The 23,622-nt window shown below is 36.3% G+C and overlaps 1 protein-coding gene across 1 annotated transcript; it reads right to left on the bottom strand.

The window, feature by feature from the left end:
• Nucleotides 1-3,261: 3,261 nt before the first annotated feature.
• Nucleotides 3,262-22,273, bottom strand: LOC109828132 (uncharacterized protein At2g02148). The gene is made up of 9 exons (XM_020395164.1): nucleotides 22,202-22,273; nucleotides 21,881-22,085; nucleotides 14,162-14,288; nucleotides 13,677-14,015; nucleotides 13,426-13,588; nucleotides 11,948-12,071; nucleotides 11,799-11,864; nucleotides 4,156-4,419; nucleotides 3,262-3,546 (listed from the first exon to the last, which is right to left on the bottom strand). The coding sequence occupies exons 2-9, from the start codon at nucleotides 22,064-22,066 to the stop codon at nucleotides 3,445-3,447; spliced, it is 1,371 nt and encodes a 456-aa protein (XP_020250753.1). The 5' UTR covers nucleotides 22,067-22,085; nucleotides 22,202-22,273; the 3' UTR covers nucleotides 3,262-3,444.
• Between the last annotated feature and the right edge of the window lie 1,349 nt (nucleotides 22,274-23,622).

Raw genomic sequence — 23,622 nt, 5'->3', positions numbered from 1 at the left:
AAGGAGACTTCGTTTGAGCCGGTAGCGGGGGCGTTGGTCGCAAGAGCAAAGGGTCCAAACCGTAGTGGGAGGTCGCAGTCTAGAGGGGCACATCTTGGAGTTCGTAAGAATCAATGTGCCTTTTGCAAAGAAGATGGACATTGGAAAGCCGATTGCCCAAAGTTAGTTGATCGAGCCGGGAAGAATAAGGGAAAAGCTATTCAAGCTTCAGAGGCGAATGTTGTCAAGGCTAGTGGCAACGATTCAGATTCGGATTCTTCGGGCTACTCGTTATCTGCACTGTCGTCAGTTTGTGTTGCCTACTCTACAGAGTGGATGTTGGATTCGGGGGCTACATACCACATTTGCCCTAGGAGGGATTGGTTCTCCAGCTTTCAGGAGTTGGAAAGAGGGGATTTCGTGCTCATGGGGAATGAGCACAAATGCTCTATTGGTGGTATCGGTACCGTTCGAATCAGGATGAGTGACGGGGTGATTCGGGAGTTGGTTGGAGTGAGGTTCCTTCCTCAGTTGAAGAAGAACATCATTTTACTTGGAGCTTTGGAGGCAGCAGACTATAGGGTGACCTTGGCGGATGCACTCTTGAAGGTTACATTTGGGTCCACGATTGTGATGAAGGGCGTCAGAAGGAGAAATTTATATTATTTGCACGGAAGCACGGTGATTGATAGGGAGATGACGACTTCATCAGATTCGGCTAGACTGTGGCATTGTTTGGTGCTGGGGTATATGATTGGTAATGCCGTGCATTGGTTGTTAAGGAGTGCTATGACCTGTAGATTGAAGTCCTGTGAGCACGTTGGGATGAGCAAGACCGTGGTGGAGTTTGGCACTCCTATCCATCGAGCGGGGGGTCTTTTAGGAGGTGTTCAGTCGGGTATTTGGGGGCCTTCCAAGGAGGCATCATTGGGAGGTAATCGTATCTTGGTTTTCGCAGTTGATGATTGTTCTAGGCATTATTGGGTCGCGACCAGTTCCCGTTGGTGTAAAGTCCTAGAAGTCAACAACAGTTGGAAGAAGTGTATTGGCAGAAAGGTAACTTGTTGTTTCAGCTTTGGCAGGGGTCCTTTCTTACGTTTGTGCCGAGCTCACGGCAGTAGGAGATACTTCATTGGTGTGGAGACTTTGGGGCGACGAGATGAGATGACAGTTTCGATGGGTCGTTCCTTTCTGGAGGAGGATCGGCGTTGGTTGTCGAGCATTGGTTCTGGAGCTTCGACATATTTGGGTCATCTTAGTCACAGGTCGCCGACTGCTGCATTAGGAGTTATTGGATCTGGTGGAGCTGATTCAGATTTTGGGTTGCGTCGGATATTTGGATACCCAGCATTTGGTCACATTGAGGATGTGAGATTTGATCCGATTGCGCGTTTGGGGTTCGGAGGCTCAGTTGATTATCGTTTGGGAACTTCTGATTTTGTTCTGAGCAGGTATGTCACTTTTGACTCTCGGCAGGTGGAGAATGTTGATCAGGTCGTTTGGATATCGTAGCAGGTGGAGAGTGATGCTACTCCACGTTGGGTGGAGATTACTCCACGTACTCCAGATCATACTGCATCATTTGGGATTCCAGCTGAGGTGACACAGGTTGGGAATCATTTAATTTCGGATGCAGATGATGGATTGGTTTTGGATTCGGTTGCAGCTGGTGGGCATGATTTGGATACGGGCATTTTTGATGGCCTTTGGAGGCCGTTTGGGTGAACTACGTGAAGGCTTGATTCCTTGGGCAAAGGATACGTAGGCAGTCTTTATGATGCAGCCGATTTGGTGAGCGACATCGACATTTGGGGTGAGTGTTCGCACTCCCATTTGGGTCTCAACACGTGAGGCATTTGTTTGGTTGGTGTCGGCTCAGTTTTGGGAAAACTTCGCCGAGGTGGAGAATTGTGGATGAGAACTTGAAAAAAGCAGTTTTTTGGTCATAAGTCGACTCATGCACAGGCATAAGTCGACTTATGGTAAGTCGACTTATGTTTGTGTCGTAAGTCGAATTACGATCTGCTCTGGATTGTTGATTTTGGGCTCTGGCAAGTCGACTTATCAGGTCTGATAAGTCGACGATCTGCTCTGGATTGTTGATTTTGGGCTCTGGCAAGTCGACTTATCAGGTCTGATAAGTCGACTTATCAGGTCTGATAAGTCGACTTATGATCTCTTCTCCAGTTGTCGTTTTTCGCTCTGCCAAATCGACTTATGCAGACTGATAAGTCGACTTACGACGGGTTTTTTGGAAAGTTCAGGTTCCTATTTGCAGTCTGTTTGGGTTTCTGTTTTGGTATAAATACCAATACGATTTGAGGGTTTTGAAGGAGCGTTTTGGGGAATTTTGAGCACAAAAAGAGAGATCTTTCTGAGCTATTTGTTAGGGTTATTGGTTGAGAGGTTGAGAGATTTGTTGGTGAGATTAGTTGGTTCGTTTGAGCGATTTGTAATCTCAATTTGTACTCTCCTTCTCTATTAGTGGAAACCCTCCTCCTTCTTGCCCTGTGGACGTAGACAATTGCCGAACCACGTTAAAATTGGTGTTTGGTTTGTGCATTGATATTTGGTTGTTTTTGACCTTCTTGGATCGGCGTTTGTTTTGGTTCCTCGGCGCCGCCGTCAGCACAACACCTACCTCTAACCAAACTGAACGGGAACTTTTCCCTTGTTTTCTGGCTGAAAAAAAAAAGTGTCGGTTTCTTTGCAAATGTAAAATATCTATATTCTTTGGCTTAGAATTCACTAAAGATCGTTGGCGTGGCAATAGTTTGTAGTTTTCTAGTTAATAAGCAAAGGCTTTCAACGTTTGTTTCGACCAAATTGGGTGCAGCAAATGTGGGTATTTTTGCTCTTCTGAATACAGCAAAGGAGAATATTGAGTGATTGAAACCACCTGTCGGTATTTTTGCTTACAGAGCTTCTGAATAGAGCAGAGGAGACTATTTCTTTCAAAGATAATTTTTGAAGTTAATTGTATCCCAACTTCACACGTGTTTATTAATAATTTCACATGTATTTATTACTCCACTACATGGATTCATAAAATAAATCCTGCAAATATGGTAAACAGCACCAGACGCTTAATCCCATAATTCCTTCACAAAGTCAAACGATAACTAGGAAGAACTCGACAAATAGCAACCCTAATTCAACCCCTAAGCTCATCAAGAAAATTGCAGGGAGCACACAAACTCGCCCTCCGATATAAGTAGCACATAACAGATCCCATTTAATCAAAAGATGACAATAACTATGTCATTTATTAAAAGACCATAATTTAAATAAAAAAAATAGTGCTGCACTGCTTTTGGTCAGCATTAATTTCCTTTCAAGAGGTGGATGAACAAATATCTGGCATTACAATAGTTTACAGAAAGAAAAGAAAAAAAAGGGAAAATGTGTGTTTTCATGTTCTCCAATAATTTACAGAAGGATTCAACCAGCATTTCATACATCTTCTCAAGTCCCTAACCTTTTAGTACCACATTCGGAGCAGAATTTGGATGTCTCCCTGAGGTAAGGTGCACCACATTCATCACAAAACTTGGCAGGAGTTGTGAGCTGAAACAGAAGGATCAAATCAGAACCATGACAGATGAAAAACACTGGAATAATGCCACTACTGCCAATACAGAGAATGGTTGAAACTAACACCACATGCATAATACTAACTTCAATACCATATTTTAAAGTTCGATAATACTAGTATTGAAGTAAAGAATACACTAACTAATAAGTAAGCGAGCACAAAGAGGGAGGAATATGTAGCTATATAATATATGCAAATTTCCGACACTTTCTCACATCCTTTGGATTCATTTGGCAACTGAAATAGGAAAAAAGGACAATAGAAAAATCAGAGGTAATTGTTATAGTCATTCTGCAGCTGCAGCAAATAGTATTAAACCTGATACCTCCACCCAAAAAAAAAAAGAAAGAAGAAGAAGTAACTGACCAAACCCTACTACATTCTCAGGTGTCAAAAGTTTAGAAGCCAAGGGCAGCATAACTCAAGCCCAGAGCTTTATGGATCATCATTAATAAAAACCAAGTTATTGGGATATAGAAGGACCATGTTTTCAGTTACTTACTAGTCGTATCAGTTTATATGAGAATACAACAATCATCGACTGCATTTTCAGTATTATAAAAGAAAAGAGAAATCCTCACAAGCAAATGCAAGCGCCCTCCAACAAGGCCTCCAGAAACGGATTGCATGCAGGCCATATGCTGTGACATAGTTGGTGACTGATGTTGATGAGGAATCTCTTGTAAATGAGAAGGATGCGTACATGGATGCATTTGTGGAAACTGTGTAGCTTGTTGAGTTTGTTGCATGCATTGGTTATGTGTTTGGTGGACAGCATGAAACTGAGGTTGCTGAGTAAGCTGTTGAATATGATGTTTTGGCGGAGGCTGCTGCTGATTTTGTGGCTGTAAAAGTAAAATTTAATGTAAGAAATAGAAATAAAGCTATTCATGTGCAAGGTATCTCAGAGAACGAAAGTAAAATATATTTGGAGAGTAGATGAGAGCATACTTTAAACGTTTCGTGAGTAAAACAAGAGCCAAACTAAGTTGAGAAGAAATCACAACTACACCTTGAGATCATCATTAGCAGTTTAATCACCAAACAAAACGTTGATTCACTAAAACATTGCAACAACGTTATAAAAATCCTGAACAGATTTGAAAAACACAACTCCTGAAGATTAAAACACACCATATCCAGTGCCCATTAGCAGTGTTATCGATAGGGAGCAGAGCAAGGGCTTCAAACTGGAGGTGAGAAATCGTCGGTGATTTGGCGGAATGGGGTTAAAATCCATGACGAAGAAGGCTACCAAGATGAACAGTATGTGGAACTGTTCAACCGTGAACAGTAGCTCTTTTTTTTTAAATGTTTATTTGTTCTGACTTGGTTGGATGGTGGGGATTCTTTTGGAGGAGAAATGGGTGATGGATAATCGAGAAGGATAATTGAAAGAGAACTTTAATAGGTACTAGGCATCACACCTAGGGGCCTCACACCCAATGGCTTCACATCGTAAAAACACTTCACATGCCAATAAGCAATTCATATGCTCAAGATCAAATGCAATTTTTTAATTAATCAATGTCTATTCCTCATGGAAGATTACATCTCCTATTTATAGGAAAAGAAAGCAACAAAATACTTAAGGAAGTAAATAAAAATCTTAATCAAATCAAAACCTAATAAAACCAAAATACAAATTTAGCTAAAATATAAAAAGAGATTTCAAAATCAAATCCTAAAGTATTCCCAACTAAAAAAAGATTATGTGGAATCAAATTAAATATAACTAAAATCAAAATTATTCTAATAGATCTTAAAATCTTTTGATGGACGATCCATAATTATCCTGCATCAAATCTCCCCTTATTAGAGAAAACTCGACCTCGAGTTTTATAATGAGAGAGCGTAATGTTTGACTTGATTGGTAAGAAGAATTCTATTGTAGATTGCAAGATCTTCAAGATAAGCTGTAAAACCCGATATTGAGTTGGTAGTGGAGGGTCTAGAATAACAAACTCAATAACTATATTATCTTAAAATTTGCACTGCACATCGATCTTAAGTTCAAATTCTAAGCTTGACTTGAGCTCCAGGTTCGATACAAGATCGACCTACTACTTTGTTTTTTGTTCCAACTCTTGTTTAAGATTAATCGCTGGATCTGTCTTTTGATTTTGCTTCTTTCGGCTGTAGTTCAGCTTCGCACTCTAGATTGATCTTTTGATCTACATCTGATTCTGGCTAACGCTCAGACTCGGGTTTTGGTTCTTGATTAAATTTTGATCTTTCTCTGCTTTCTCATTTGACTCAAGTTGAGACTTCGGAACTGGACTGAAATCAAATTTTGATTGAAGATTCACATCTGGTCGAGGTTGAGGGCTTTGTATTGGCTTTGCTCCAGAATTTGAAGAGAAACAATATCTTTGGAATGATGAACTAGAGTATCTCCTTTCCAAAAGAGCTTTCATAGTTGTCCACGAACGGATGTTTGAATGATAATAATTTTTATACACAAATATTTTGCCTCTCTCTTTAGCCTACACTTAGCATATAAATACATTTCCAGTTTTGACATATCATAGATAGAAAATATATCTTCTATATTAAAAATCCAGACGTCAAATTCATATGGCTCCTCATATCCATCAAATCCATAAAAGTAAGCTAGGGTATTAAATTTAAGTGGATTAAAATCATATCCTTGTGAAGGAGATAGCAGTATTTTACCCTGATAACTGTGGATCTTTCGGTTCCGGTACTAAATGATGGGGAGCAACGCGAGGGCCCCGATCTATAGGCGAGAAATTGTCGGCGACTTGGCGAAATGGGGTTAAAATCCATGACAAAGAAGGCTACCAAGATGAACAGTACGCTGGTGTTGTTCAACCATGAACAGTCGCTCTTTTTTTATGTGGAGTTGTTTTGACTTGGTTGGATGGTGGAGATTCTTTTGGAGGAGAAATGGATGGTGGATGATTAAGAAGGATAATTGAAAGAGAACTTTAATAGGTACTAGGCATCACACCTAGAGGCCTCACATCCAAGGGCTTCACACACTAAAGACACTTCACATGCCAATAAGCAATTCACATATTCAAGATCAAACATAAATTTTTTATTCATCAATGTCTATTCATTATGAATGATTACATCTCTTATTTATAGGAAAAGAAAGCAACCAAATACTTAAGCTGTGTTTGGTTCAAGTGAAAGTGATGGAAAGGAAAAGGAAATGGAAAGAGAAAAGGAAAGGAAAAGAAAAAGAAAAGGAAATAAATTCTTTTTGTTGTTTGGTTGGGAAGAAAATAAAAATGAAAGTCGGAAGTAAAATAAGAATAGTTTAATAAAAGTAAAGTAGAAACTGTAATTAACTTATGTTATATAATCTATATGAATAATATTTTAAGTGATATTTTTCTAGCCTAGAATTCAAGACATGTGTTGCTCGTTCTTTATAAGAAAATATTAACATTGAGTTAATGACTACATTGTTGTGTAAGCAAAACTAGAAAGGTTTTTTATTAGTATTAGTCTCTTAAAATCTATCATTTTTTGAAACAGATCCTCAAATTATTGAATTGCTATTAGGTTTTCTGAGTCTTAAGTTATTTTAAAATTAGTCCTTCAAATCATTTAAATTGCGAGTAAGCCACGAGAGAAATAATTCTAAAATTAGTTTCTCAAATCAAGAGTGAAATTAGCAATTCAGGAGATTAGCTTGAAATAATTTATGAACATCAAGGATCTAATAGCAAGTTCAATGTTTCAGGGACTAATCTCTAAATAATTTAAAACTTGAAGGAGCTAGTACAAATTTAAAGATTTAAACTCATTTCTTCGAAATGTGAATGATGGTTGAAAAAATAAAAATAGAAAACATTTTCACTCCTACACAGCAATATAGCCAATTTAATTATGGTATGTGATGTGGGGCCACATAGAACAGACGAGTATTTTGTGCCAAGCTAAAACTGAGAGCAGACTCATTTATTATAGCAGGCTCATTTAGTTTTCTCATGTGGATCTCACATGAAAACGAAAGTGCTAGTAAGCTGCTGTCTCCGAGTGCGTCCTCTATCTTCTTCCTCCCCCGACAAAATTTTCCGCTTCTTTTGCTTGGTCTCGACGAGGAAAGAATCGAGGAAAAATTCAGCTTCTAATTTTCTCCCGTTCTTATTTTCTTTTTTCTTTTCTTTCAAACTAAACAATTAAAAATGACTTTCTTCCTCAATTTCTTTTCCTTTCTTCCATTTTCATTCAAACCAAATAGGTCCTTAAGGAAGTAAATAAAAATCTTAATCAAATCAAAGCTTAACAAAGCTAAAAGACAAAACCCTAGCTAAAATAGAAAGAGATTTCAAAATCAAATCCTAAAGTCCTAACTAAAAAAATATTACATGGAATCAAATTAAATATTACTAAAATTAAAATTATTCTAATAGATCTTAAAATCTTTTGATGGACGATCTATGATTATCCCGCATCAGTTATCAAAGTCATGCATTTCAGTGTGCCTCATGTGCCCTACAACGCGGGGCAATAGCAAAGTGCCTTGCATCTAATACGACATCGCTTTTTGTGCCTTAGTGGAGCCTTATGCTTCGCATAAGGCGCATGCAAGATATAGCCTCATAAAAAAGTTCTAAGATTTCAATAGGGTCCTTGTACTTGATATCTCATCCCGAAAAGCTAAATAAACCAATTAGGACTTCAGTAGCCTGTAAGGACCTTAAATGATCCTCGTTTACTATTTAATTTTGCTTCGATATTGGTCATGACTAGACTTTTACTTATGAAGTTATGAACTTCAATATTATGTTGGATTGTGTTAGCATTATGAATTAAGACCTTATTTTTTGATTGGTAGTAGATATTATTTATCTTGACATATTTTTTTAAGAGAAGAAAATTCATAAACATGTTCTTTTGTGCTTGATGATCTATCTTCAAAACTTATGTGTGGGGTGTGCACCTTGCTTCACTCAGGCGCATGCTTGACGTTACGCTTTGCTCATGTACATGTATAAAGACTTTACACCCCGCATTGCTCCTTGCGTATTGATAACAATGCCCATAAGAACTGACAGTAGTTATTTTTTTTCTTTTTAAAAAAAATCATGCCTTGTGATGATTAAAATCCATGAGCACGTAGGTAAAATCATATACATGTCCAGACCTGCACCATGCCAACTACCCATTTGATCTTGAATTTGTTAAAAAGACATCTATTGAAAAGAGCCTCTTGTATTTGTTTTGAATTTGACAGATATTTACCTATTATCATTTTCTTATTAAGGTTGTACATCAATTCCACAATGCTTTGTTGTTCTTGAGTCAATTCTACGATGCTTATTTTTCATTGCGAATTTCGAGTACACAAACTTATTTTTCGATATGATTTTGTAATATGTTTTGTTCATTGTTGTTAGGATCAAACTAGTGGCCATGAAAATCGGGAATTATGAAGTACACATAATTTATTTTTCATTGGGTCAAAACTAATGAAAATTAACAAAAAGCATGGGTTACAACACATAAAACTCATGAATGTTGAAAAAGTACATAATTAATTGTCATTAAGTAGAAACAAATGAAAATACATAAAAAAACATGTGGTTTTAACCCATAAAAATTGTGTATTTTGAAGTGTACAACTAATTAAATACCATTAGATCAAAACAGACATAAACGGACAAAAATCATGTGTTATAGTTCATGAAATTCACGAATTTTGAAAATTGTGCGTTATAAGCCAATGAAAATCACGAATTTTGAAGTATGCATAATCAATTGTCATGGGATCGAAATGAACAAAAATTGATAAAAATACAGCCCATGAATCACTTAAGTCGCTCTTTTTATGGATTTTTTTTTCTTAATTTCCCTTTTTAATCGGAGTAGACTAAATCTATTTATTGAATTTGAGAATTACAATTTTTTTTGAAGTTTCCGATAAGATACTTATCAAGTTCGGTCCTGTGTCCATGTTAATTGCAAAATATCTCATTTGTTCAAACACTTTATTAAAGAAAAGTGAAAAATTCCATCATACTAAACTACGGACGGGAAGGAAGAAAGCAAGTAAGTCCATTATTTCCTCATCCTCATATCAGTACTTCGCGAGATATTGTCACCACAAATACATAGTTATAGGAGTGATATAATTCACATAAACAAACAGCAACAAGCTAATAAAATAAGAAAAAGTACGTTACGTACTTTATTACATTCTCGTTCTAGGATGAAAATAGACAAAAGGATGTGCAAATAAAACAATTACTTGCCCTTGAGACAAAACAAATGAAAGTTGCCGAAATCGTGGGTTATAGCATATGGAAATTGTAAATTTTGAAGTACATTTAATTACCTAGCCTTGTAACGAAATGAATAAAATTTCCCAAATTGTGAATTATAACCCATGAAAATCGTGAATCTTGAATTAGTTATAATTAATTCTCATATGGTTGATTAAACAATAAGGGACAAAAATCATGAGTTACAACTCATGAAAATTGTAAAAATATCAACAGAACTACTTTGGTGGGAGAACTTTCTCTAGCATTAAAAAAAACACACTAAGAGTAAATTACATAAACCCCCAAGAACTTTTTCTTTTTTTTTTTTTTTTTTTTTTTTGGGGGGGGGGGGCGCCGTGACCCCTGCTTCCCATGAAGCCCTCCATTGAACTCCCCTCAGCCCCCCCCCCCCCCCGCCCCCACATAAAAAACACAGCAAACTGCCCCTAACACTTAAGGGTTTCTCCACAAAAAAAAAAACCTCTCTACCATAGCTCCCCAACGACCCCCCTAATGGTATAAATAGGGTCACCAGCCATTACGCTGATCGCCCAGGAAATAAGTTACTGTTGATCCATTAACACAGTTAGAGGGTCTGTGGGAAAATTTGAATGCTTAGGGGTGTTTGTGAAACACCCCAAAGTTAGGGGGTTCTGTATGAAAACCACCAAAATTCAGGGGTTTTGTTGAAACTTACCCAAAAAATAAATCCTTTAACAAACTAATTCTCTGCAGACACTTACACTCAGCAGCTCTATGTTTCATCAACATCTCTTTTGTCATTACCATGGAAAGTTCAAATTTGATTCATTTCTGCCCATCTCTATTGGCAGCTTGTACTTAAAATTTAAAATTGAAGTTCAAAGTATTTGATATTTTTAGCAAATTGAAATAAGTATATTCTTCTTAACTTGGATACTGGTCTGGAACTTTAGGAAGCAGCCCATACACAAGCATGTTACTGAGACCTTGATTCTACACAGTCCCAGGGACTTACTCTACCTATAATCACATATAGGGGTTTGGTGAATTCAGCTAGTGGGAACTCATTCAAGCATCTGTGGTTATATTAAGAGATCCCTCGCTGCAAGATTCTTCATTTCGAGTTTATCAAAGTTGAACTCACTAATGTATGAAGGCTTTGAGAATTCACCAATGTTCAAGACAGAACTTTTTTTTATCATTCAACAGGTACCTACGAAGATTTTAGTCTACCCTGCATTACAAGTTGTAACTATTTTTTTTTCTTCGGGTTATTTAGGGTAGAACATAGATGGTAACCAGGTAAAATACTAGTAGCAGACATTATCTATGGTTGGTTGGAAAATCTAGTGTGTGGAATTGGGTATCCCTAGTTGTTGCACATAGGTATATGGAAATAGATGAGAATTCATATTATTGTACTGGTGAATCTGTAGGAACACAGGATGCTTGTAAAATAGAGTTAATTGACATGGTAGGCTTCAACTATTCTATTTAAGGTAGTCAAACCAAAATGGCACCTGCAAAATCAATGACAAGGCAAAAATCAATCAGAAACATTTGATGCAGGGACTGCAGTGGTGACATTGAAGATCATCAAATTGTTTTAGTTCATCGATGTAAAATAAGGCTATCTTCTATTAGAATAGCAAATAAGAATTGACTTTTGTTTACATAATAAGCTTTAAATTAGTCTCCCATAAAGTAGACAATGGGACCTGATAGAAATTATTAAAAGAAGAAACTTAGGACATTTACAGTGGAAAGAGGGCCAGATTAAGTTAAGATATATCATGCATTATCATTTTATGAGCCCATGCATACTACAGGGGTTAGTATAGTAGCATTCACAATCCTATATCTGCAGGGTCCAGTTTGCACCAAACACTCAAAGTATAACAAGTGGCTAAAGCTTAAAAGAATAAAATACATTAAGGATCTGCAAACAACGCCAAGTCAAATAAATACTATTTTTAGAAGACATAATAAAACGTCACCTCACTGAGAGGACGGAATCCTGTAGGACTTGCTAATGGAGACGAGCTATCAGCAGCTGAAAATCCCTACACATCAACAGTCAGTGGTCTGAGATATTATTCAGTGACAAATAACTGTTAAAGGCATTAAAAATTGGTGCAGAACTTACTGCAAGCCCAGGGATGTTAGAGACGGATTGTGATGAAACCCGCCTATACTTGTGACGCGGGGAATAAAATTTATAATCCCTTGCAGAAATAGACACCTCAGGCCGGCCAGTTAACCGCTTGAACCTAGTAAATGTACATTAACAATTACCAAAGAGAGTTTGAATTCCGTCCAACACAGTATAAAATATACAAGCTTTAATTGCATACTATCAGAGGATTGTGAGCTATGTATTCTCCCTATTTAGCAAAGCTGAAAGTAAATCCTGACTAGTCCTGTTTCACGGCACTTTGCTTCATTTCAAGATTCTATAAGTACCATGCAGAATGAGAGACATAATTGCCGATGTTGACTTGAGTGGCAGACATTTCCCATTGTAATATATGCTTAGTTTAACATTGGAATTCCCTCTGTGATGCCCCAAGAGTTTAGTCTCACAGCGGTGGTAGAGTAAGAGTTCGAGCAGTTTATATAGTAAAGACAAAGACTCAAATGTAGCATCAGCTAATCAATTTTGGCAATGGTTTGAGCCAAACAACGCGCTATACTCAGCGGGCCCACAGCTTACATCGCACAAATTGGCTCGCAGGCCCAAGGAATAGCTTAGCTGAACCAACATTGAGAATAATAGTGGTCACTGTCCAAGCACATCAGTGTAATGACTCTAATCTGATAAAAGCTAACAAGTTGCAAAATGCTACTATCTTATAAATGGGGAATTTATTTTCAACTCCACATAAAAGCCATAGTTTTACTCCGTTTCATGTTAGTGTGGACATCAGTATTGACTTGGTTCATGAAACCTCACACTTTGGCGCTTTCTCCCCCATACAAGTGAGCTGAAGAAAGCCACAATCCTACAACTTCAGCCTTTCTGAATAAAACACTCAACTATGAGATGGTAGCATTTTGCACTTTTGCCACAAGGATGTCTAACTGTGGTTTCTAATTATATATATTTCATTGGAATGTGGAACTCACAGTAACAACATTCCAACATCCTGCTTCTAGAAACATGTGAATTGTCTGCGGCAAAACGTAGCTCTCCTGCTCTCTCCTCTCTCTCTCTCTCCGCCGTCCTCTTGCTGCTCTGCTCATCTCTCTATATATATATATATATATATATATAATATATATATATATATATATAATATAATAGTATATATATATATATAAAACAAAATTGGGCTTTCAAGCTGATTTATACTTTTTTGGAAGAAATGATACATTGAAGTAGTAGCATAAATTTTTTTTTAAATAGTACAATGACATTTTATAATAAATGATGCTGAAAACATAAAGGGGAAAAAAGAAAAAAAAAAGAAAACAGGCATCCAAGATATATTCCCTAGTTGGTTTGGTCCCTGATCAGGCTGTTTGTCAACTTATGCTGTTGAACACATCTTAGATCACACATGCTACCTCAATTAATCATATATACTTGATAGATCTTTGGAAATAAATTAGGCTGAAATGTACCATTCTGCATCCTCCATATTCATGCTGTCCGGCTTCTCAATAATCACCAAACCATTGACTACTACAAAGCGAACACGTTTCTCTTCATGTACTACTAGCTCTGGAAATCTTGTGCGTGTTTCAAGAGAGGTTGCTAGTTCCCTTCTCTTAAAGCTACAAGGTCCTAGAATATCAAGGAAGCAAAAAGTTTGAAAGAAACATGTCAAACAGATCACCCAATCTAACTAATTTATGCAATTTACAATTCACACCTTTCCTTGGAAACTTTCTTGCTAGCCTCCTATACAAACCACCAGCTGCTTCAAGAGCTACCCCAATTGTCTTCTCCCGAATTCCATTCAAGGAAGAAAGTCGCACATTCACATCATTAACTAAAGTCTCGTACAAATTTGCCACATACATCAAGGGCAAAACAAACCTTGGGTCACCTTCACACTGAACATCTCGTGGCTTTCTTTTGTTTAATTTATCATGTCCATGATTATAGCTAACGTCCGGAGTGTCTTCCACTGCAACAACATGTTCGTTGATGAAATTATCAACTATTATTTGTAAGAATCTTGCTCTTGCACTTTCAATTGGCAAAACATCTGTCACAAATATTGATAGTTAACAAACAACGTTAGAAGTAGAAATCTGCATTAGTGCAGTGACAGCTCCAGTGAAGAAATCTAAGTAAAACAACAAGAAGTGTGAACCTTAACTAGACTCAAGGAACAAAATGCAGAGGCATTACCATCAATTGACAATATACTGTAAGGTGCACAGGGTGACCTGCCACTGTTCTCAAGCGCAGCACGTTCTTCATCTACTCCGGCATCATGGAGGGGTAATGAATTTCGATATGAATCATGTATGCAGTCCTGACAAGTTTCTTAACCAATTAGCAGTCAATTGGAATAAAACACTTGGAACGCCAAAGCATTTCATTATGTATACACATGTTACTTAAGCAATTGGCAGACAATTGGAATAACATGCAGGAATGTCAAAGCAATAGGAATTTTCAATATTAAGAATTCAAACAACCATTACGTGTTTTGGTTGCACAGGTCAAACACTTCAGAGTGGGAACAAACAGTGAATTCCATCAAACCACCATTAGACATAGAAAATATTATATTTAAAAATGATTAGGATAAAAAAGCATGGTGGACAAGATAACGGACGTGCAAGAAAGGAGGGCAGTGGTTTGTGGTGCTCTTGTTGCAGGTTGAATACATATTGCATATTGGCTAGGGTTGAGGCCAGAATATTACACTAATTTGCACTATCTGAAACTGAACCATTAAAGAAAAGTTCAGATTCCTGAAGCCAAACCAGAACACGCTAATTTGGTTAGTTTGTGCTAATATTGTTAAGCTGTAAGAACTCTGTACCTGACTCAAGAGATCGGAACATGCAACTTAAGTTCACTGGCAGGCTTAAACTTGCCACTCCCATGAAGTTGGATATATACATGGCACTTATTTTTATCAGTGTTTTAAAAACAATGCGCTTTAACGCCTCAGGCGCTCAGGCAAGAGGATGTTTTACCTTAGGGCATTGCATACCGCCAGGCAACGAAGGTTACTAAGGCGAGCGCCTTTTGGCCTCAAGCACTTGCTTTGACACTTCAGGCCCTCGCCTAAGACTTGTGTGGTAAGGAGAGAAAGGTGATTACCTATATTTTAAATTTTTGAGGGTGCGAGAGGTGTCCAATAAAGTAAAGTTGTTTTATTTTTAGAATTTTTTCTTTCTTTTTTCTTGGCTAATTTTTCCTACTTTGTTATAATACACCTTATTTCCTATATATACCATTTTGAGGAGATGCCACAATTTGAACGAAAGTTAAACTTTATTGTTTAATCATCCACGTCAGTTGTGTGCTAGTTAGTATCACTATTCACTATTTGTTGTTTACTTTATGCACTATTCAAACTTTGTCTCGATGGATTATGCCTTGGGAGGTATCATAAGTTGTGATTTCTAAATTTTGGTTGAAATTTTTTTGTCGCATTGCGATTTACTGATATTGTGTTTGATTGCATATTGTTTAATGTTTATGAATTTTTGAATATTTATCGCCTTGGTTCATTAAGGCAATCAACTTTTTGGCATCTCTCGCTTCAGGCAATGGAGGGAGGACCAAGGACCTCATAGCTTTGACATCACCTTTCGCTTCTAAAACACTGATTATTCACTTTATAGTACTTTTTTTTTGATCTTTTCCAATATGCGACTTTTTATTGATCGTTTCCAATATATATATATATATATATATAATATATATATATATATATATATATATATATATATATATAGTATATATTATATGGCATACTGATCAATAAGAAAAGATATCATTTCTCAACTCTTGGACATGACATCAGAGCCAAATCCTTGACCTTACAAAACCATTCTTCATCCTTAAACCTCGAGTTCATGAAGGGGCAACCACCACCACAAGCATCATCTCCATGCTTTTCCCTCAGCAGCTTCAACATGTTTCCATTCATCTCAACAAGAAGAACAAGTCGTAAAGTGTGTAGTCGCAACAACACTCATTTACATGATTTGTAAACTAAAATATAATAAATACTCATAAATAACACCACAAAAGCTAACCTTCGCCCCAAGTAACCAAATTTGATCTTAAAAAAAGGCCAAATGCTTGTCCATTAGAGCAGCTCCAACCGGGCTGCATTTCTCCAAAATGCAGCCCGGTTGAGCTCCAACCGGACTCCATTTTTTGGAGTCCGGCTGATTTGGAGTTGGAGCTCCAAATATGCAGCCCCCCTCCAAACCACTATTCCCCCCCAAAAATAACAATAATACCCTTCTAACTAACTAATTATTTTTAGATATTCAACTTAAAATCAACATAAGTTTATTTCTACTAATTATTTTTAAATAAAAGTTTTACAGTTGGAAATGTTTTGTCGATACCTTCAAAATGAGACTAATATTGAATAATATTAATTGAAATATAAAATATCAAGAACCAAGTAATTAAAAATGAAAAAGTCAGTATTTCATTAGTAAAAAAAGTTACATCGCTTCATTTCCATGTCTTTCCCACAAATATTCAATCAATGCATTTCGAAGTGCAAAATGAGCTTCTTTGTTTTTCAACCTCTTATGTCGAGCAAGAAACCGTTGGAATCGTTCAGTTTCCGTTATCTCCATATCTTCAGCATTTGGAATTGTTTGTGGAGTTGAAATGACAACATCTTCTTGCTCATCGCGTTCATCTTCGACAATCATATTGTGCATTATAATACAAGCAGTCATGATATCATGCAGAGTTCGTTTATCCCAAAAACGGGCTAGCCCCTTGATGATAGCAAATCGTGATTGGAGAACACCGAATGCCCGCTCAACATCTTTTCGACATGCTTCTTGCATCATTGCAAAATATTGTTTCTTTTTATCATCGGAATTAGAAATGGTTTGAACAAGTGTTGGCCATTTCGGATATATGCCATCGGCCAAATAATAACCGACATCATAATTTTTTCCTTGAATTGTGTAATGAGCAGGAGGAGCAATACCTTGTGATAGATTGTCGAACAAATTAGACGACTGCAATACATTAATATCGTTATTGGATCCTGGTAAGCCAAAGTATGCATGCCATATCCATAGATCATATGATGCTACTGCCTCAAGAATAATGGTTGGACCTCCATGACGACCTGAGTATTGTCCTGCCCATGCTGTTGGATAATTTTTCCATTGCCAATGCATACAGTCTAGACTTCCTAACATTCCTGGAAAACCTCTTTCTTCGCCCTTTTGCAATAACCTTGCAACATCGTCGACATTGGGGGTCCTCAGATATTCATCTCCATATACTTCTACAATTGCTCTGTAAAATCTCTTTAAACATACAATTGCAGTTGACTCACCGATCATAACATATTCGTCAGTACTATCTGCTGATGTTCCATACGCCAACATGCGAAATGCCGATGTAACTTTTCGTAAAGTTGATAGCCCAAGTTTGCCGACACCATCCATCTTTTGTACGAAGAAGTTGTCATGCTCACGTACCGCCTCGACTATACGAAGGAATAAACTCCTGTGCATCCGGAACCTTCTACGGAATAGGTTTGCACCATATGTAGGGTTATCAGAAAAATAGTCATGGTAAAGTCGAGAATTACCTTCTTCCCTCCCGCGATTGATCACCAAATGACCAGGAACTGAGCCAATACGCTTTGGCCGATCTGCCTCTTGAGAGAGATAAGTCATTATTTTATTATTAGAGGCATGTACGCGAACTAAGAGTTCATCTTTCTTCTCCCATTGTATCATATCTTCCTCCCAATCTTTAATGTACTGAGAAAATATTTCGTCGTCGTCAGAAGAAGAAGAAGAAGAAGAAGAAGGTAGATGTGACGGTCCGGCTCCATAGTTCATTGATGAAGAAGTTTTTTAAAGAAATAATCATATAAGTTGTGAGTTATTTAGAGATGGATGTAATGTCATTATATAATATGACTCCCCGCATTGGATTCTTTTCAGCATTGGCTTCTCACCCCCCCCCTCACATTGGATTCCTTTCGTGTTGGAAACTCCCCACATTGGATTCTTTTCAGCATTGACTTCTCACCCCCACATTGGATTCCTTTTGTATTGGAGACTCCCCACATTGGATTCTCCTGGTGTTGGAGACTCCCCGCATTGGATTCCTTTCTTGTTGGAGATTCCCTACATTGGATTCTTGGTGTTGGAGACAACCCACATTTGATTCCTTTCGTGTTGGAAACTCCCCACATTGGATTCTTTTCAGCATTGGCTTCTCACCCCCGCATTGGATTCCTTTTGTGTTGGAGACTCCCCACATTGGATTCTCCTGGTGTTGGAGACTCCCTACATCTGATCCCTATATAATACTTGCATAATTTTCATATCTCCACCACAACTCTTCTTATTCTATATTCATAACTCTTTACATTCCTCCTTAGATTATGGCATCTAGTCGTGGAAAATCTTTTTTACAAGAAGAAGATCAAATTTTATGCGCCACGTGGCTCGAAATTTCTCAAGATCCAGTCATGGGTTCTAATCAAAAGAAGGACAAGCTGTGGGAACGAATTTCTGCTTTATTTCATAAAAGGATTTTCAATATTTGTAATGCTCAAAGGACTCCAAAGTCTCTCTCATGCCGAATGCAATTAATTATGAAGGTCATCAGTAAATTCCGAGGATGTATTCGACAAGTCGAGCGCTTAAATCCAAGCGGTGCTTCTGAGCTTGACATTGTAAGTATTTTGAATAACATAAATCTTGATTATCATCTACTATCATGTTATTAATAAATGTTTCTTCCTCTGTTATGGTAGATTAAACGTGCTAGGATAATATTTGCAGAAGATCCAGAAGAGAGAAAGGGATTTCTATTTGATCATGTTTGGTTAATTTTAAAAGATGCAGAGAAATGGGCAAATATAAGTGTCAGATCGCCTGCAACTTCCAAAACTTCAAAGTCCCGCTCATCTCAGGGATCAGATTCAAGTTCTCCTGTCGTCGACTTAAATGACGATAATGAGGAATATACTCATAATGACGAAGATATGATAACAAGTCGACCGACAGGAAGGAAGAAAGAGAAGATGAGGAGGCGACAGGCAGCTGAAAAGAACCTCGACTTGGAAACTCTCAATAAAAGCAATCAAGAAATTGTCGATATTTTAAAAAAAAGTCATGGACAACGAGAAAATGATAGAATAACAATGCACCAGATTATGATGTTAAGGGCCGAAAACGAAAAGAAAAAATTAGATATCCAGAGGGAACGCCAGGAAAGTAAAATTATGTTGATTAATCTTGATTCTATTACTGATCCTTCGGAACGCGAGTATTTTCGAATTAAAAAACAAGAGATTTTAAATAAAAACACAACCGGAGGTTCTTCATCTGATATTCCTAATCCTGAATATAGTTATGCAGGAAGTCAATACGGAATACCTGACTACAGAAGCGGTGGATATGGAGGAAATGGCCTGCCCGATTTTTAGTTTTTTTTTCATGTACTTTATTTTTCTATGTAATGCCGCTGAATGTAATATATAAAATTTTATCATTCGGAATAGCTGTGAAGGTTGTTCCAAATATTATGCTATATTTTCTGCTTTTTAAAATTTAAAGGCTCTTATCTATGTCTTATTATCAATTTATTAAAGATAATTAATTTTATTTAAATAATGAGTATATTATATATTATACTTTTAGTATTAATTTATAATATATTTTATATTTTAAATTAATTCATATAATTTTTTAACATTTTATATTTTTTATATTTTCAAATCTATTTAAAGTATTAATAAAAGAAATCAATTAAAAATGCAAATAGAGCTTCATATAGAGGAGATGGTTGGAGTTACCCCCCTCTAAAAAAGCATATGCCTAAGAATATGCTTTGGGGAGGCTGCATTTTGCAGCCTCCCCATTGGAGTTGCTCTCAGAATCTTCTGCAGATTGGCTATGAACGGAGCCTATTTGAAAGGCTAAGCCTCCTGTATCCCGAAGAACAAAATCTATTTCTGCAGTACGGAATGCATCCGTTCATAAGTTGTTTCCCAAATAAGAAGTTCTTTAAGCAGAAACTCTTAGACAGTCAAACAACTGTGGCTAGGGAAAAGGAGATACCTCTTCTTCCGGAGTGTATATCTGGAGCATATAGATTTCTGGATGTTTCAGATGGAAGAGAAACGATCGAAGAACAAAGTGAATGCCCAAGGAACCTGCTAGAAGCAGCAATTATCTGCAAAATTATTTTGAAACTTATTAGAGGTAAACGATCTTGAGCTGCGAAATGCTAGCTTCTATGTACTATCGTCATTAATTTGCATGGTTTACCTCTGTTTCTATCTTTCTTTAGGGCTACGTTATAAATAGAAACTAAGTTTTTCCTTTGCAGAGAAACTTGCAGTAACTTGTTTAATTATACAAAACAAATAAGGACTTCCTCAAAAGTTTTTCAAACTATCACTTGTGTTTTCGGTTGTAATAGAAAGGGGTATGAAGTTCGAATCTTATACTATTTAAATATACGGTGAGGTTAAAATTACTATAAAAAATACATGTGGTTGTTTTCTGTGTTTGAGTAAATTTATTAGAAACTTCATGATAGTTTTCTATAAGAAGTATATGGTAGTTTCACCAAAAGTTTGAAAAAAGAGAGGGAGTTTAATTCAATTTCTTGCATCCAGTTATTACTTTATTAGGCTCTTAGCAATTCTGCTCTCCATTCCTCTTGAGGGATGTATTGCTCCATTTATTGCATACTCCTATTTGGTTCCTGACCAATTTCTCTTTGTTTGTTTCAAGTCACATTTATTAATCTTTGCGGATCACCCCGTTTGCACATTCCTATGATATCTAAAAATTGTGTTTATAGCAACCAATTTTGTGCAAAAAAGGTCAAATTCTGGATGATCCGAGTTAGAATTGGATTCTTGATTACCAGATAACTTGAGCTGGGGATTGCTTGCACTCGGGAGCAAATTAAACCTTTATATAGGGCCTTATATGGCTAGTTTTGGCATATATCGGAGAGCCCCTTTATATCTTCCATGGCTCTTGTTTGACTGAAATCCAAGGCTAGCTCATTTATTTCCTCTTATGAACAGAAATCATTGGATTTTCCATGTGTATGTTTTCCCTGCTCTAAGTGCTCCTTAACTTCCTGTAAAGTTCCTTCTGTTACTTCGGAAAAAATTAGATATTCAAAGGGAACGCCAGGAAAGTAAGATTATGTTGATTAATCTTGATACTATTACTGATCCTTCGGAACGCGAGTATTTTCGAATTAAAAAACAAGAGATTTTAAATAGAAACACAACCGGAGGTTCTTCATCTGATATTCCTAATCCTGAATATAGTTATGCAGGAAGTCAATACGGAATACCTGACTACAGAAGCGGTGGATATGGAGGAAATGGCCTGCCCGATTTTTAGTTTTTTTCATGTACTTTATTTTCATGTACTTTATTTTTCTATGTAATGCCGCTGAATGTAATATATAAAATTTTATCATTCGGAATAGCTGTGAAGGTTGTTCCAAATATTATGCTATATTTTCTGCTTTTTAAAATTTAAAGGCTCTTATCTATGTCTTATTATCAATTTATTAAAGATAATTAATTTTATTTAAATAATGAGTATATTATATATTATACTTTTAGTATTAATTTATAATATATTTTATATTTTAAATTAATTCATATAATTTTTTAACATTTTATATTTTTTATATTTTCAAATCTATTTAAAGTATTATAAAAGAAATCAATTAAAATACAAATAGAGCTTCATATAGAGGGGGTAGTTGGAGTGCCCCCCTCTAAAAAAGCATATTCCCATGCATATACTTTTGCAGCCTCCCCATTGGAGTTGCTCTTAAAGAGAAATAACTGCGTAATGACCAAAATCAGACAAAGAGAAGGAGAATCAAGTAACAAACCACCGAATTGCACTCGTCGTCATTATCCAAGCTATCCTCAGTAACTGCATCGCGATCCACATCACTGATCCCCTCAATCTCCCCGTTTCGTCCATCGACAGTGTTGAGATCGTGCAGCGAGCTCTCGATGAAGGAATTCGACGGCCTCAGGTGGTGGTAATGCGGGACCGGAACCCTAGTCCCCATCGATCACCGCTTTGAAACCCTAGAAGGAGCGCCATGATCATTTATGAGGATTGAAAGGGACGAGGGTTAAATTGAGAAAAGAAACGGAAGGAAATTTGAGAAATTTTGGGGGGTGAATTTGAAAAGAAAACGAACCTGGAGCTTTGATCCCAAGCCTCTCTCTTCGTATCTCCGGCGCCAACTCCGTGCCTGTTCCCAAGCCGGTAGCCTGTGATTATTGTGCACACCAAGGATTTAAGGGAGCGTAAATGACGAAAACACCCTCGGGTTGGCTTGAGGGGGCATATCTGAGTATAATTTTAGCCTAAATTGTAAAAAAAACCATAAAGTTACCCATTTTGACAATTAAATACCATAAAGTTACCCATTCTGGCAATTTAATACCATAAATTATATTTTAATAAAAAATGCCATAAAGTTTCTAAAAGTTACACATTACTACTATCATTCATGAAATTTTAAAAAGTTTTACTCAAATATTTCTCTATGATACTTACGACCTAATGTTAGATCTTTTTAACTAATAATATTTGTTAGATTTGCCATCAAATCAATCAAATTTATTTTTCAAATTTATCTTAATTCTACTTTAAAATAGAATTGCGATATTGCTAATAAAAGTTTTACCACATATTAATGGTTAGAAAGCTCTAAAATTAGTATGTGAGTATCATAGAGAAACGTTTTTGGTGCAAATTTTCATGTTTTACATGATCGATGATAGTAAATTTTAGAAACTTTATAGTATTTTTTTACTAAAATACAACTTGTGATATTTAATTATCAACATAGGAAACTTTATGGTATTTCCGTTCAATTTAGGTCAGTTTTATCAAAAGGTTTTTTTTCCTAGAAATCATCTTTAAAACAAGGTCATTTTACTTTAATTTTCAATTTATATATAAACCATCTTTATAGGATTCTTTGTTGCAATCAACTGACTAGGCCCACTTTATAGTTAAGTTTTTTCGGTAATTGACCACACCTAACCTCAAATAAAGATCATCTCTCTAATCTACTTGGTATTTAACAATTAGTTATTATAACCAAAAAAACTTGACTTAAAAGTGAGTTTGGGTTGAAATCAAAAAAGGAAAAAAAGGTGAGTCTAAGTGATTACTTGCCACAAAAAATTGTTTAAAGATGGTTTACGTATAAATTGACAATTAAAGATGGTTTCTATAAAATAACTCCATTTTAAAGGTAGTTTCTAGCAATACCCTTATCAAAACATTCTCCATGTCTGCAGAGTTTTTCAGAATTATTCATGGGAAGAACAAGAAAAATGTTTGGAGATTTCAACTATCCATTTATCGTTTAAAAGTGCTCGATCACATGCAGAATGCTCTAATAAGATTTATATTCTAGTCCTAATTAGTTCATACTTACTTATCCAATTAGGCTAAATGGCTGGTGGACTAGTCTAATCTAATCTAATCTATACTTCTATACTTCATATAAAAGATGATTGTCTTGTCAAAACTTTTGATTTTTATTTTTACCCTTTTTAGATTTGATAATTCTCAAATATGCCATTGACTGTAATTAATCATTCA

This window comes from Asparagus officinalis, unplaced genomic scaffold (genome assembly GCF_001876935.1).
Source record: "Asparagus officinalis unplaced genomic scaffold, Aspof.V1 AsparagusV1_Un752, whole genome shotgun sequence".
Lineage (NCBI taxonomy): Eukaryota > Viridiplantae > Streptophyta > Magnoliopsida > Asparagales > Asparagaceae > Asparagus > Asparagus officinalis.
Note: the sequence above shows the minus strand (reverse complement) of the source record. Positions and strands in the feature narration are given on the sequence as shown.